Source organism: Populus euphratica, unplaced genomic scaffold, assembly GCF_000495115.2.
Source record: "Populus euphratica unplaced genomic scaffold, PopEup_1.0 scaffold3.1, whole genome shotgun sequence".
Taxonomy (NCBI): Eukaryota; Viridiplantae; Streptophyta; class Magnoliopsida; order Malpighiales; family Salicaceae; genus Populus; species Populus euphratica.
The window spans coordinates 2,011,049-2,027,289 of NW_011499847.1; the positions used below are offsets into that span (position 1 = coordinate 2,011,049).

The 16,241-nt window shown below is 33.8% G+C and overlaps 3 protein-coding genes across 3 annotated transcripts; all 3 read right to left on the reverse strand.

Annotated features, from left to right (window-relative positions):
• Positions 1-2,169: 2,169 nt before the first annotated feature.
• On the reverse strand, positions 2,170-5,093 carry LOC105141223 (putative amidase C869.01). Its single transcript, XM_011048394.1, has 6 exons — positions 4,671-5,093; positions 4,379-4,622; positions 3,667-3,881; positions 3,303-3,545; positions 2,995-3,193; positions 2,170-2,807 (listed from the first exon to the last, which is right to left on the reverse strand). Exons 1-6 carry the CDS (start codon positions 4,898-4,900, stop codon positions 2,445-2,447), a joined length of 1,494 nt encoding a protein of 497 aa, XP_011046696.1. The 5' UTR covers positions 4,901-5,093; the 3' UTR covers positions 2,170-2,444.
• A 3,720-nt stretch (positions 5,094-8,813) lies between these two features.
• Positions 8,814-11,339, reverse strand: LOC105141233 (uncharacterized). Its single transcript, XM_011048405.1, has 2 exons — positions 10,180-11,339; positions 8,814-9,190 (listed from the first exon to the last, which is right to left on the reverse strand). The coding sequence occupies exons 1-2, from the start codon at positions 11,259-11,261 to the stop codon at positions 9,115-9,117; spliced, it is 1,158 nt and encodes a 385-aa protein (XP_011046707.1). The 5' UTR covers positions 11,262-11,339; the 3' UTR covers positions 8,814-9,114.
• Positions 11,340-15,143: 3,804 nt separating this feature from the next.
• Positions 15,144-15,942, reverse strand: LOC105141241 (peptidyl-prolyl cis-trans isomerase 1). The gene has a single exon (XM_011048416.1). It carries the CDS (start codon positions 15,866-15,868, stop codon positions 15,350-15,352), a length of 519 nt encoding a protein of 172 aa, XP_011046718.1. The 5' UTR covers positions 15,869-15,942; the 3' UTR covers positions 15,144-15,349.
• Between the last annotated feature and the right edge of the window lie 299 nt (positions 15,943-16,241).

Genomic DNA, 16,241 nt, shown 5'->3' on the forward strand with positions numbered 1-16,241 from the left:
TATTTAATGAATTTATTTATAAAAATCAATTTGTAATATAAATCAATATGCACATAAAATTTATTAAATAAATAAAAATATATATACACACAATGCTGCATATATTAAAAATTTAGTAAAAAATTAAATTTTTTATTTTAAAAAATAATTTTAGTCTATATAAAAAATAAAAAATAATTATAAATGAACTACAATAATCTCATAAAAAAATTAAACACACTCTATATAATTAAAAAATAATTGTTATTTCAAAAAGGTTAAATAAGCCAAAAAAAACCACAAAAAGAGTTATTAATCAAAACACAAATGTAAAAATTATTTTGAAAAACATATATAAAAAGTACTAATTTAAAAAAATATTAAAAAAAATGAGACAAGACATTGTGGGCTTGGTAAACCAAGCTTAGCACTTGGCCCATAAAAAAAAACCCCACTCGCAGGCTTGCAAGTCTAAGTTCATATATGTAGACTTTTTTTTTTAAGTAAAGGGGTAGATTTTATCTACTCTCTTTTTTGTCAAAATAAAAATGATGATGTATTGTTTGTCTTAGCAAATGATATGTCTTTTATAAATCTTAAAATCTAGCCGTTGTTATGACAAGAAAAATAAGGTTTTTTTTTTTATCTTAAAAAAAATTTTAAATCTATTTTTTTTTATCAAAAATACCTATAAAACACTCTAGAAACCCTATCATACCAATACATGACCTCCAAGAATAAAATAAAAAATTACGCCAAAACCCGAAATCAATCCGAACTAAAAAAATTTTCAAGCTCAAATATATTTTTTTAGGTGTTTTCAAGTTTAAACAAGTAATCTTAACTCCCTCTCATTATATGTAATCTTTTTACATAAATAGAAACTGTTTTGGTGGCCTAAATCTTTCTCAACAATAATTGTCTCTCTAAATTAGAATCGAACGACCTCTTCTCTCTCCTTCACTTAAAAAATGATTACAAAAAAAAATTTGGCATCGAAATGTATTTTGTTAAAATTATAGGTATTCGTCACCTAATAGCAAAATAGGGGATGAAAATGAGATTTTGAAACAAATTTCAAAGTCTTCATATATATTACCCGTATTTTTCACTGGAGTCTCCTATTCTTCAAATTTCAGAGTCATGAGAAATACCAAGAAGGGGCGCTATATAAACTTCTTCATGAAGATCTCCATTCAAAAAAATATTTTTAACATCAAGTTGAAAGATATGTCATTGACGAACTGAAGCTATTATAATAAAAGTATGAATAGTAATCATTTTTATAATAGAAACAAATGTCTCCTCATAATTCATATCATATTATTGAGAGTATCATTTTAAAATCAGTCTAACTTTGTATCGCTCAATGGATCCATCAGAATTAATCTTGATCTTATACACTTAAGGACAATCAGCAATACTTTTACTAGGAGGTAGAGGAACCAAATCTCAAGTATTTAACTTATGCAAAGCAAAAGGTTTCTCATTCATAATTTATTGCCAAATAAAATCAAGAATTGTCTTTTTATAGAAAGAGAGTTTAGAAAGATAATGAATAGAAGCTAAAAATAAAGTAAAAGATGAAGAATAATAAGAATAGATAAAATTTGGTAACTTTATTGAGTTACAAATGTTGGTAACTTTATGGGCTTACAGATGTGTATGGATTGATATAGAGATAGATCCATAATCTCAAATAGAGCTTAAAAAACTATAAAATAAAATAAAATTTTAGGTGTATGAAATAATAAAATATTAGTACATGTAGAATGATTAGCACGAATTAAATTATGTTTGATTTTGAGTTGTAGAACATATTAAAAGGTATTTTAAAGTTAAAAATTGAATTATTAAGGTTTTTTAGATTACATTAAACTCGGCAACAAAGAAATATATGTGCCTGCAAAAGTTATGTCCTTAATATCAGCAAGTGTGTGTGTGTGTATGTTCATGCAAAAGTTATGTCCTTTATGTCAGCAAGTGTGTGTGTCTAGAAAGAGAGAGAGAGAGAGATGGAAATCCTTGGGAATCCTAAGTTTAACTGGACTTAAATTGCTTTTCGAATCCTTAATTTAAATGAATTCTTTCTTTGTTTTGGATTATATTCAGAGAATAACAAGAGTTCTCAAAATTTTAAAGCAACATATTTTTTTCCTTTGTGCCAAGGATAATCTAAACAATCAGAGATCACCCTTTCTAAATTGCATTCACGCTGAAGCATCAGTTCAATGTCAACAAGAACCTGTCCTAAGTATCTTTCTTGATATTAGACTAAAATTGTTTACAAACACTGGCTTGGCATCTAAAATTAAATGAAATCCTCCAATCTCTCTTGTTCCGACGAGTTACAGTTCTGCCAAATATATTGGCTGGACTCTAAATCAGAGAGGGAGAGAGAAGATTGAAGACATGTGATGCAGTTGCAAATGTTTATTTCAAAATGTAGAGGGACAACTTTTGGCTCAAGTACTAGGAGAAGGACAAGGAGGCTTGCGACACAATGTAGCCTGCTCAAAAGAGTAAGCAATCTCAATCAGCTTCGTCTCCATGCCTTTCAATCCCCCAAAACAGATACCAAATGGCATTCCACTGCTGCCATACCCTGCAGGAACTGTAATTGCAGGGTAACCTCCAATAGCTAGCACAGTAGAAGCAGCAGCACCAAGTGTCACCATGGCATCTAACCCATTCTCCTTCATCATTTTTTCAAATCCTTCTTGTGACAGACTTTCCATATGCTTCACTGCCTTCATCTCCTTCTCTCCGAGCCCATTTGTCTTCTCCGAGTTGATAAGTAGTACCTGATCATATATGTCCAGGTTTTCCTGAAACAGACAATGGCATGTATGCCATATATTAAATCAAACGCAGAAACATGCAGGAATCTCCTCATTGATAGGGAAGCACAAATTGAGTGCCGGATTATTTTGTAAATTGATTGAGAGCGAGTTAACTTTCTCTGCCAACTTCATTTTGCTTGGCAAAAAATCACTAAATTCAGAAATAACTAACCAGTTCAGGATTATTGGTGTTGAAAGCTATAATGTCTGCCAGTGATCTCACAGGAGATTTGACAAGCTCTTCTAAGTACTTATTGATGGTTTCCTTGAACTCAGCTAGCATCACCAAATCTTCACCACTTTGATCGGAATCCATAATGACATCAATGTTTGCAATTTCAAGATTATCCACCACAGTTGCACCTCCTCGCCTACAATTTCCAGGGGCAAAGTTTTGTAACACGACTAGAGTATCAACATTGATGTGTGTGAATGTGTCCAAGTTTACAGGACCTATCTCTGCTCGTGTTCAATACGTACCTCAATACCTCCAGATGGTGATCAAATGTTGATACAATCACTGGATCCTTGAAATATATCTCAAATGGATATCTGACTATTCCCAGTCTCTTTCCTTTGAGACCATCTTTTTTCAGAAACTTTTTATAACCATCTGCAGGGATAAACTTGGATGCTTCTTTCGTTGCTTCGCAATCTCTTGGGTCAAAACCAACTATTGCGTCAAGTAAATACACAACATCTGATACTGTCCTGCATATAGGCCTGCATTTTCATTTCAATGAAAAATCATCGGTTAAACATCTGCAAACCATAAATGGCAAGTTAAAGATCAGTCAACTAATCTATACTTAACACCTATACTTAGTTTAGCTGGTTTACTCACCCAACTGAGTCCTGGCGGGGTGAAATTGGGATCACACCAGAGCGGCTGGTGAGTCCGACAGTTGGCTTGAGCCCAACAACTGAGTTGTGATCTGAAGGGCAGAGGATAGAGCCATCAGTTTCAGTCCCCAGTGATACTGCTACCATGTTTGCAGCTACAGATATTGCTGATCCACTGCTTGATCCACATGGATCGCCCCCTTCCACATATGGATTCTGCACATCCCACATAAAAATTGATGCATTTTCTATTATTGTCACACTTGGTAATTGATCATTGCACAAAATTTGAATGCTTGAATTAAAATATCAAAACAGAAGAATCGGTAAGAAAATTTAAAAAACAAAAGAAAAAAGAAAAGAAAGAGAGCTCAACATTGAGGATTCCTCTTTATAAATTTGTTTTCCAATACTTTCTATCATGCTCATACATTTAGCGATCAAGATTAGAAGTAATTGAATAATTTAAGCCTACGGTAGAAACAACTCGAGAAAATCTTCATTGCGATGTATCATCATTCATCCAGTTCTACAGTTATAAACCATTGGTTTGGGCCACTAACAACGCAAAGGGGGCAGTCGCGACGAGCACATCTTGCACTATGAGGATAAGTAGTGTCAAAAATTTATTAAGGATTATAACAAGTTACTAACTACAATGAGAACATAAAATGCAGAACCAAAAACATAAAGGGAAAAGGAAAGAAACTAACCACAGCTTGACCTCCTCTAGCACACCAACCACTAGGAATGCCATAAGACCTAAAATGACTCCACTCACTAAGACTCGCCTTCCCTAAAATCACAGCACCAGCATTCCTCAATCTCTCCACCACGTGAGCATCACGTGCAACCTCGGACCCCAACAGGGCATGGGACCCACCAGTGGTGCTCAACTTATCTTTCGTAGCTATGTTGTCCTTCAACAGCACTGGGATCCCATGCAAGTCCCCTAGGAGTCCTAGGGGACTTGCATGGGATCCCAGTGCTGTTGAAGGACAACATAACCGCCGGCCCTGATTTCTTTCCCTTTCTTGATCAGCCTTTTCAGCTTGATCTAACGCGTCTGGATTGACTTCTAGCACGCTGTGAAGCAGAGGATTCAGTTCTTGGATTTGGTTCAAGTAGAAGTTGACTAACTGTTTTGAGGTTAATTTGTTTTCAGTGAAGGCCTGTTGGGTTTCTTGGATTGTGGCTTCCTTGATTGTGAATTGTGAACCTTTGACTGTGTCCATGATGCCTTTTAACGGTGAAGTAGAGAGGGCTATCGGCGGGTTTTGTTTTGCCTCGATGACTATTATTGACAAGGAGCAGATGGAAATGCTTAGCTTTATCGTGGCTGAAGGTCAACGTGTCCGTCAACGGTACGCTACTGGACGGTATGCCTTCTCTGCCAGCCTTCGAGCTTCAAACCAAGTTGGAAAGAATATATTTTTAGTACGTCACAAAAAATATATATAAAAAAATTATATATAATTTAAACACATTTCAAATAAAAATTTATATATAATAGAAGATTATACATATATCATTAAAACATCTTAAATAAAATACATTATTTATATATATATATATATATATATATATATATATATATATATATATATAGTTCAAGTATCTTAAAATACTTGATTTAAATAAAAATTTATATATAATTTAAGTAACTTTTCATAACAATTTATACATAATTTTAATAATTTTAATTCTAATTAAATTTTTGTTAAAAAAAATACCATAATACATGTGTTATACATGACAATTCATATAATTCAGAAACATACATAAAAAAACTCACAAAACTAAATCAGAAATCACAATTCATATACATATATCTTCTGAATCTGTTGTTCTAAACTATCCTCTAATTTTCTTTAAATTATTATTCCAGTTATATTTTATGAATCTAAGTTATTACATCCTAGAGAAAACAAAAATCATTATAATATTCTCCTTTAGCAACTAAACAATTAAAATTCATGTATGGCAGTCCCTAAAACATACTATATTACCTAGATTAAAATATGTAAATTGCATGTTGTATGAACAATCAAGTGGATGGTGGATTCATGGAAATATTGAATCATTGATCAAATATCTTTAAATTATTTTTAAATTTTGGATCATTATAAAAGGCAACCTCTGGAAACACATCATGCAATTTTTACCAATAAATAAACCAGTAACATCATAATATAACAAGAAAATGTTTTCCTCCTTATTTCTCAAGGCAATTCCGTTTTTTCTTTCTATGTTTTCCTCCCCATTTCCAAGAGCATAAAACAAATTTATAAACAATTAAACATATTTCTTTTACTAAATTTGCCATCAATAAAACAAACAAAAGAGAGGCAGAGAGCATAAATGAGAGTATGAATTTTTGAATAAAAATTCATTACCAAATTTGCAAATCACTTCAAAATTTTTACTACATATTAATTACCTAATCACTTCAAAATCATCATATAGTCATTCCATCAAGTAAAATATTATAAAAAAATAATTTTTATTCAAAATCATGGGCAATGAGAACTGGGAAAATGCAGAGGATTGACAAACAACTTATGATGAAGACTTAAGAGGAAGCCGATAAGCCAAAAACTGAACTCTGAAATTTGAAGAGAAAACTATTGATCCTGGAGAAAAAAAAAAGATCGCTATTGCTATTGAAGAAGAATGAAGACTGAAGAGGATGTCATTGTTGATAAAAATAAAAAGAGAGAGGTACAGAGCTGTTGTTTGTTGATGAAAAGTCGAAGACTGAACTCTGAAGTTTGAAGATCGTTGCTGCCTGCCACTGTTAATGAAGACTGGAGAGGAAGCCGTGAGCCACTGAGCTGTCGATCTCAAAAATTATCTTTCAGAGTTCAAAGATTAGGAATTTAGAGTAAATTGTAAAATATGGACGACAAGACAACTAATGTAGAGTTGTGGACTGTGAATTGTGAACAAATAGCATGCCGCTATTGGTTTGAAGAAAACATAATTACACTATTGCAATGTAGTATATGTTTTTATTGAAATTATAAAATCGTTACTAAAATCGTGAGTTTTTGCCATTTCTTCTGATTTTACCGATTTCATTTGATTTTAACTTGATTTTATTAATTTTAGGCGAGTTTGCACGTTAAGTATATATTAACTCCTAAAATTATATAATTTTACAAGTTAAATCAAGATTTTAACAAACCTTTACTGAAAGAATCAACTTGTGCATCAGCATACAACCCATAAAAGATTAATTTATACTTCATTACAGTTTCTTTATTGTTTGTGGGCATTCTTCAGTGTAGACAGATTACAAAGAACCTGCTGCAAGCCGGCGCTGGAACGGATGGCCTGTTTATTTGGTTTTATTTTTATAATATTGTTCAAATCAAAGATAAATACTCGAACTGAATTAGAATTATATTACCTTACTTCTCTAGTTGTTGTGGACAGACCTTCAAGATGGTTGGATCATGTAGAATGAAACGAGCTCAACTAAGTTCTCTCAAAAGCCTAGCAAATACGATGCAGAGCAACCATGTTCAAGGGAGGATCTCTAGATGTTCTGATACTACTATACTAGCCCTACGGCATGCACTATCATCATGGCATAAAACTCTGTACATGCCATCACACACGCGCGCGCGCGGTCTATGTTGTTGAAATGATTTTTTTTTCATTGAAGTGCATATAAAAAAAATATTATATTTATACTATTTTAAAAAATTATATTAACAATTTAGCTCTTTTAAATAAATAGATTCTGTCATTAGTTTATAGTTGTGAACTTAATTTCAAGGATGACAGTGAATCTGCACTCACATTATCATTTTGAATTCAAATTCAAGAGGAAAATTATCTTGAATTTAATTTTAGTGAGCCGCCTAGGGTTACTTTGGCTGTTACAAAAAAAAAAAAAAGTTTTGTACTTAATGCATTCAATATTTCCTAATTGAGCAGCATTCTAGCTGCCCTTGCCGAACTCACTCTGCATTGCATGTGTGACTGCGTCCATGTCCTTTCTATTGCCTACAGAGCTCTCGCTCGAGCCACCTTCAATTCCTAAATTGTCTGTTCATGTGGTGTACTCGTTTCTTCACTTTCACTTTGAGAATCGTGATTATTTTTTAAAATATTTTTTATTCAAAAATATATTAAAATATTTTTTATTCAAAAATATATTAAAATATTTTTTATTTTTAAAAAATTATTTTTTTCATTAATATATTAAAATAATCTAAAAAAATTAAATTCTTTTAAAAATACTTCTGAAATGTAAAAATAAACTCCAGCGTGATCATAAAATCCCAGCTCGCATGTGATCCTGTGTCCCCATCTCTACAAACCTGGAATAATCTTTTATAGAGCTGTGGACACCCACGCAATCGATTTTGACCACAAAATGGGGATCCTCCGAAAGAAACAAGCATCGACAGTCTCATACTCTCATGTGTGGCCGGTCCTTGAGGAATAAAATGGCTCTAGTGGGTTCAACTATTCTTAAAACTCCACAACTCGGAATTTTGATCTAAGGTCTTTCTTGTACGTCAGCACTTGCTAATTTAGGGACAAGATCATATGATTCCATTGAACATTTTTCTATCCACAACAAGCTCCAACAAGTACAGATAACATTTCCAAGAAGGGTCCTGGAAGGGATGGACGCCAGCATTCTATTTCTGTGTGCCTACAATTTCTAGTGTTCAACCCAAAATACTAAATACGTTTTTTGCTGGAGAATCTGTGGTCTTGTAGATGCAGTTTTTGCTGGAGAATCAAGGGTCTTGTAGATGCAACCCTACCAGAACCAGAAACACAAAAGAACTTGAAACACAAGCTTATTTCAGCTGTTCGTCTGAAATCACACTTTTTGATAGCGTTTACAATTGCGTTTAGATATTGCCTCGAAAAAGACAGTGGAGATATATCATAGTATAATCAAGACATATCTAACAAAACCTGCATAATATCATCAATTTTATATGGGAATAATGTGCGTTGCCTTGTTTACAAGAGCATTTGTAATGGAAATCTACAACCATAAGATTTAATGGTCCAGCATTTGTAATAGAAATATACAAACATAAGATTTAATGGTCCAGCACAGAGAAATATCAAACATGTCGATGCGAATGCTAGTCTCTTAATTTATTTGGACACAGATTTCCAACAACCAAAATCAACACCCAGAATGAATAGAAAGGAGATGAACAAGTAGTAATGTAATAAAACATAATCCTGAAGTTTCAACCCCAACCATAAAACAAGCTACAAAAGCAAACCAGTGTTAATTACTTGTAAGCCTACCAAAATTGTCTCAACACTGTTCAACAATAGCAAGGGTCCTGGCAAAACTCGCAAAATTATAATGGAGAAAACAACACCTTGGACTACCGATAAATTAAATGTTTCTACTCTTTTCTTTTTCTCAATCCTCAGCATTTCATTTGCAAAAACTCCATCTTCAGTTTCCTTCAACAACTTCGTCCTCAGTAGCAAGCCCATCTTCAGCATTATTTCCATTCTCAGTTGTCTCAGCACTGCGTTCAAGGAAATATTAATTTCACAAAATTAAGCAGTTCATTACATAACAATTCATACATAATCAAAGACATGCAAATGCCTAAAACTCTAAACTTTCACATTTGATTTGAAATGGCTTTCATTCAATACAATTTGAGTCAGACAGCAATTAAAATCAAACAAACATGGCAAACAGAAACCATATCATAGGCCAAATATTTTTCCAGTAGGTTTTATTATCCGATATGGTAAGGCCAGTTAATACTTATAACAGTTTTAGGAGACAAGAAATCCATCTGACATATCTGCATAACTAGAATATCCAGAGCGAGTGGTACTTTATCACTTATATCAACCACTTTAGCACGAACTTAAAAGTAGAGAGTTTTTATAGCTTCAAACCACACAACTTTGCACAGGCCTAGCAATCAGCTCCCATCCACAAAGCCAACACCAATTGAGAACCATGTGCAATCCAAATTCTTAGGAATATGAAAGATTCCCTTGCTTAATACATGAATTCCAAAAGCGGAAATCAAGAATTGTAATTCACACAGCAATCTCATAGATTTCTCTGAAGTTATGAAGAAAATCGGTTTTAAAATAAAAGCAATCACATAAAGTTCGGTAGCTCAGTTCCAACTTAGCAAGTAAGAACAGGAATGCAGCAGGGGGCCCTATCTAATCAGGTTCACATGAATTCCTACAATTTTGACAGCGCAAAACAGCTCTCGAAAACACCAAGACAGAAGAACCAGAACACACTATCTTATCAGGTTAACATAACTTTTCTGGCAGTGTTCCCAGGTATACACAATTCAAGAGACACCAACTCCCTCCCAATTAAAACAAGAAGCTCTAGTTCTGCCCCACAAACAAAAACTAAACCAAGCATGAAAGAACACCAATATACCATCTAAACTAGATTAACATCCCCTAAGCAACTAGATCTCAATGCCCATCACTAGTGAGCCAACTAATCAATCAAAGATCTAATAAAACAAACCTCTGTGGACGAGAACCAGAATCAGCAACATCAGGCTTTCTCCAACTTCTCTCATTGCCTGAACCTCCACTCCCAAATCCCCTTTTTCCAAAGGAATCGCTTCTCTCCACATCCTTACTTCTCTCACTGCTAATTTTCACAGAGTCCAACTTCTCATCAATCTCCTTATAATCCATCCCTTTCTCCTTCAACACCTCCTCTCTTGGTCTCGCATCTCCAAACGGGTTTGACCCTTTAGGCTTCTCTAACGCCCCATTCCCATCACTGACAGGCAAAGTTCTTGGCTGCAACTTCAATTTCGGCCTCTCACCAACACTGCCACTGTTAAAACTATCATCTTTTTTCCTCCCCCAATTATCTGAATCAGCAGCACCGCCACTAAACCCATGTCTTTCTCTCGATAACGAGTCGTAACTCCCTCTCCTCTCAAACCCACCATTATTCGATCCTCCAAATCTCCTTGGCCCGTCATTCATTGTCTTATTAGAAACCCAGCTAGCCGATTCATCAGCTTTTGATTGGGAATCGAAAAACGAAGATCCCCTCTCCCTATCCCTCCTCTCGTATACATTCCCTGCTGGGGATTTCTTCGTTTTCGACCAGTCATCTATCTCATCCGCTCGTGAAAGAGCAAATTCCTTACTCGACTCCCTATTAGAAACCCTAGAGTTTCCGTTACCACCACCACCCCATCTCGAATTCGATTCTTCTCCTCCGTTACGATAACTTAAACCATAAGATTTAAACCCGCCGCCGAGGCGGGCCCTGTCGAGCTCTTCAGCGGAGCGCTCACGGGGTCTAGTTGGGAGATTGAAGAGATCAGGCTCGTGACTCGACTTGGCCAGAGAATAATTAGAAAACTCAGCTAGAGAGAAGGTTTGGTTTTTTTTCTTTTTGGGTTGTTTGGTGGCGGCGGCTGCAGCTAAAGAAGGGAATTCAGCAACGCCACCGAGTGGTTGAGCGGCGAAAGTGGATGCTTGTTGGGAATTTTCGTGTTCTTGCTGGAGTTCTGCTTCGTGTTCTTCGGAGTCTAAAGCCCACGCACCGGGTTTGCTCCAAGGAGAAGAGACTGTTGCCGCCATGGTGAAGTTGCCGTTTTCGCTCTGATATTTTTTCTGCCTGCAAAGGTTCTGGTTTTGAGGTTGTGAAGAATGCGTGCATTGGCAGCGGAAAGGGAAATATAAGGGGGTGGGTTTGATCGGACGGTGGATAATGAGTGTTGGAGATTCTTTGAGTATTTGATGGTGAGGATTAGTTCGTATTCAGAATTATATTTATATCTGTGTATTTTAGCATCAAATTGGGTTTGTCGGCTGTTTTTAAGAGTATTTTATTTGGAAAATATTAAAATAATATTTTTAAAATGTTTAAAAATGATTTTAAAACATTTTAAAAAAACAATGTTTTTTAGAAAAAACGAACTTATAATGTGGGTTTTTCTTCAATAATATATAAACAATTTTTAACATGTTAAATTTTGTATTGTGTTAAGAAAACTTCAGTTAAGTTAACTTATGTTAATTTAACTAAATAAAAAAATAAAAATAAAAATAATTTTAAAAAATAAAATAAAAATTCAGAATATACCTCTATTTGACCCGAACCAAGTTGAAAGATAATCAATTAAGTCTTGGAACAATTTATTTTGCCCGGTTTAATAAATGTTATTAAATAGTTTTAATCCCTAGTCCTCACGGGAAGCTATTGTTTCAAATTACATCCTCTTTTTTTATCATGTTATACATAGCACATGATTACTTAATCAGGTAAATATCTACCATATACAAATTCATTCTTTAACCTATGATTTTTTTAATTCATTTTTATATGTTTAAATAATTATTTTATTTTAATATATTCAATCGCCCCTTCAAGATTTTTTTTTAGCTCCGCCTCTGCGTGTAATGTTATGGATGCAATTTTTAGATTATATATATATATATATATATATATTATTGGGAAACATAGACGTACTTATTTGATAACCAGCAGCATCTTTGCCGCGACAATTTTCCTATTTAAAATTATTTTCCTTCTCTCACCTTATTTCTACGCCAATGCTTATTTTAATTTTTATTATATTTTATATTTTTATTTTATTATTTTAACATTAAATTTATTAGGGAGTATACTTCATTTATTATTTTAATTTTTTAGATTATTTTAATTTTATAACCATAATCGTAAATTTGACATGTTAATTCATATATTTTTTTTAATTTCACCACTTTACATTGAGTTTATTAAAAATTAAATTTTATAATTTGTTTTGATATTTTATAAGATATTTTTATTTCTTATCATGAGTTTAGCAAGTTAACTTGTGTTAATTTTAGTTTCTTTAATTATACATTTCAATACTAGATTAATTAAAAATTAAATTTAATAATTTATTTTATTTTATTTGTAGAATTATTATAATCTTATGATTAACTTAAGTTAGACCAAGTTTTTTTGTAATTGTCTTTTAATTAAATTTTTTAATTTATTTTTATTTAATTTCAATGAGGTCATCATAGTCTTTAGACATAGCATACAAATTGATAAATTAATTAGAGTTGAATAGGATCTATTTAATATATTATTGTCTCAATATTTATAAAAAAATATTATTTTAAATATTTATTTTGAATTAAATTATATTTTTATTGGTCATTTAAATTATTTTTTAAACTTACCAAGTTGATTAATTCATAACAAATTAATTCTTAAATAATTTAAATGTTTTATACTAAAAAAATTAACAATATTTAAATATTTTATTGAATTTTATTTTTAAATTAATCTAACTCAAAATGCAGCACGGTTATCAAGTCACGGCTAAAAGTCTGAAATAGCTCTAAAATCCCGGGAGAAGAAACATAGAACTTGCCGAATAAATTGATCATCGTGGATAAATTTCCCAAAAGCATTTACATCGCTTGCTCCCTCAAATCTGCTACAAAAACCTTGAACTCAGATTTATTTTTACTGTTTTTCAAGCATAGAAATCTAGAGAATGTTACATTGTAATTCGAAAATTCACCTGTAAAGATTCAGCAACGAAACCAGCCGTGGGATCGCCGAATTTGGACGGATCCCAACTCTGGTACTCAGATCCAAGTTCCTCGAGAGATCAATGGCAGTCTAGTCTAGCTCCTCATGTTCTTACCAACTACAAGACAATGATCAGCATATACTTGCAAAGAGAATCGACGAGAAGTTCCCATGAAGAAAATACAAGCGCCGATATGTAGAAGTTATGGACAAATTAACAGATAATTTAGTCTGGTAGTGTTTATTTTTAAAATTTATTTTTAATATTATATTATTAAAATAATCTGAAAAAATCTAAAAATTAATTTAAAATAAATAAATAAAACAAATTTTAATTTTTTTAAAACATAAAAATAAAAGTTAATTGTATTCGGCTTTTGTCAACATACAGAGGGATAATGACAAAAATCCTAAATCTAGATCGGGTGAGCTACTGCAGGATGACAGTAGCCTTGCGCTTACAGCAGTCTTGTTTGAATAAGTAATAAAATACAAACAGAAATATGAGATGTATGATCATTGCTGAAAGAATAATGATGAATCCACATGGCTCAGAGGCTCTGCTGCTCACATTTTGGCCAGACCAATCCTGCAGCAAGCACGTGATGGCAAACAGTACCTTGAGCCCATAGGATCCTGGTAATTGTGAGAAACAGTAGTCTATATAACAGCGGAAACTAATCCTAGTGGATGAATCGCTCAGTTCACCTTGAACATTAGTGCACCGGCAACGATGGTCAGAGCTGTAAAACCCAGAATTCCCTTTTCCTCCAAATCTCGAATTTGTACATAAAAATGCCAGCTTTATAACACAAGCACGTTAACAAGTCGTCGTGTTTTTTTAATTGAGTTGTTTAGCTTTGTTTTCTATTATCTAGTCTGTTTGAAAGTTGATTTTTATTATTTTATATTTTTTTATTATAATAATCTTGATCTCATAAATAGGTCAAGGTCTTATAAAAATATTTAGAAAGTATTTTTTTATTATAATAATAATAAATATTTATTTTTTTACTAAAAACTGTCATTTATTTATTTTCTCTGTTTTTTTTTATAATTATATTATTAAATCAATTAAATTTAATAAAAATATTCAAACCAATAATGATCCATCCCGAATTTTATTGCTTCTATAAGAATATTATGATTGTTCGAATATTTTTTTTATATTAGAAAAAACAACGACACGGCAGTATCATCGAACACAGTTTACTACAAGTTCGGTAAACGACTGGCCCAAACAAATCTTAGCTTACGGTTAGAGAATGTCCTCCTCAGGCACGCAAAGCTATTAACCCCATTATGCGAATGGCAAAAAATCAAGCCCTAAAAAAAAATAAAAAAAACATTTACGTACTTGACTAGTTAAGACCACACAAACGACAGAAAATCGAGTCCTCTACAACTCCCTGCCGACCACTGCGTGTTTGGAAACCTCAACAACTCCCTGCCGACCACTAAGGGTGTGTTTGTAAATTTAATAGGAATTGGTTTTTAAAATATTTTTTATTTAAAAATATATGAAAATAATATTATTTTATTTTTAAAAAATGATTAAAATATAGGCGGGACGCCACATCCATGGGGTTTCTTATCCACAATTCAAAAGGAAAGATATTTTCTACTCCACGAATCTGTATCCAAGCAACGGATATCATACGGACCACAATTTTTCCACATTGAACCCTTCTTCCTCGGAATTGTCATTTCTACAAGACAATGAGTCACTTTCACAAACACAATCCTGCGAACGCAGCATCTATCTCCTCTCTTGTCCCCTTATCCTCTCCCATGCCAAATAATCAGGCACTCTTCTGGGTTCAAATTCAAAGTCTCCAAAAACAAATAAATTAAAAGCACACTAGAACGATCCATTTCACAGATTATTAGCAAATTAAAAGGTAAGATAACGCAATCAAGAACTCCGATGGAAAGTAGTAAGCCTGTCTTATTTATGGTAGCTCAATTTCATCACATGACAGAGTGGTGACCACCAAAACCCAAGAGGACATTAAAACAAAGGCCTCAAAAGCTAAACATAAAACACCCAGATCCTAGACCACTAAAACACACCAAATACTAGATAAGACCCAGCATCAAAGACATGGCCAGACGACATGTCAATCAATGCCCTCTAAGAGAGTTGACCGCAGTCCGCAATAGCAACAGGCTTAGAAGTCTTGCCACTTCCAGATCCAACCTTCTCGATAGCCTTCACCACATCCAAGCCTTCAACAACTTGACCAAAAACGACATGTTTCCCATCAAGCCACTCCGTCTTGACAGTGCAGATAAAGAACTGAGATCCATTGGTTCCTGGACCAGCATTAGCCATAGATAGCACACCAGGTCCAGTGTGCTTCTTCACGAAATTCTCGTCAGCAAATTTAGCTCCATAGATCGACTCACCGCCGGTACCATTTCCAGCAGTAAAGTCACCACCTTGGCACATGAAGTTAGGGATCACACGGTGAAAGGTTGAACCCTTGAAGTGAAGTGGCTTGCCGGACTTGCCAACACCTTTCTCGCCAGTGCAAAGTGCGCGGAAGTTCTCGGCGGTCTTCGGAACAATATCGGCGAAGAGTTCCATGACGATCCGACCAGCAGGCTGGCCGCCGACGGACATATCAAAGAAAACCTTGGGGTTTGCCATTATGAAAGAGAGAAATTAGGGATCAGCCTTCTAAGTGAGAATATTAAATCGAAGGTTGTTTGTTAGGATTTTCAGTGATATGGGGGTGTTTTTATAGGGAGAGAAGTGGATTTAGACCGTTAGATCAGGACACGTGGATGGATCGAGGTGGTCGGAATTTAACTGTGGTTAGGTTTGTTATGACTAGGGTTAAGTGAGGGATTCTAAGTGGCATGTGTTGTTTGTCGGGGCCTGTGGTTTCGTTTGGATATGGCAAGTCTTTGTTAGGATTTATGAGGGGATAGGTAAATTGTACAAATTTCGTGCATGATGGGCCATGATTAATGTTGGACCGTTGATGGAGAGAAATCTAAGATAATCTAATGGTGGAGAC

Bases quoted from the DNA above. Each gene is read 5' to 3' on its own strand.
- LOC105141241 (XM_011048416.1), bottom strand. From the start codon at position 15,868: ATGGCAAACCCCAAGGTTTTCTTTGATATGTCCGTCGGCGGCCAGCCT.
- LOC105141233 (XM_011048405.1), bottom strand. From the start codon at position 11,261: ATGGCGGCAACAGTCTCTTCTCCTTGGAGCAAACCCGGTGCGTGGGCT. The intron at 9,191-10,179 runs GTTTGTTTTATT...CCTTGAACGCAG, and splicing joins TCTGGTTCTCGTCCACAGAG to TGCTGAGACAACTGAGAATG.
- LOC105141223 (XM_011048394.1), bottom strand. From the start codon at position 4,900: ATGGACACAGTCAAAGGTTCACAATTCACAATCAAGGAAGCCACAATC. The intron at 3,882-4,378 runs GTTAGTTTCTTT...TGGGATGTGCAG, and splicing joins CTAGAGGAGGTCAAGCTGTG to AATCCATATGTGGAAGGGGG. The intron at 3,546-3,666 runs GTGAGTAAACCA...ATGAAAATGCAG, and splicing joins CCCCGCCAGGACTCAGTTGG to GCCTATATGCAGGACAGTAT.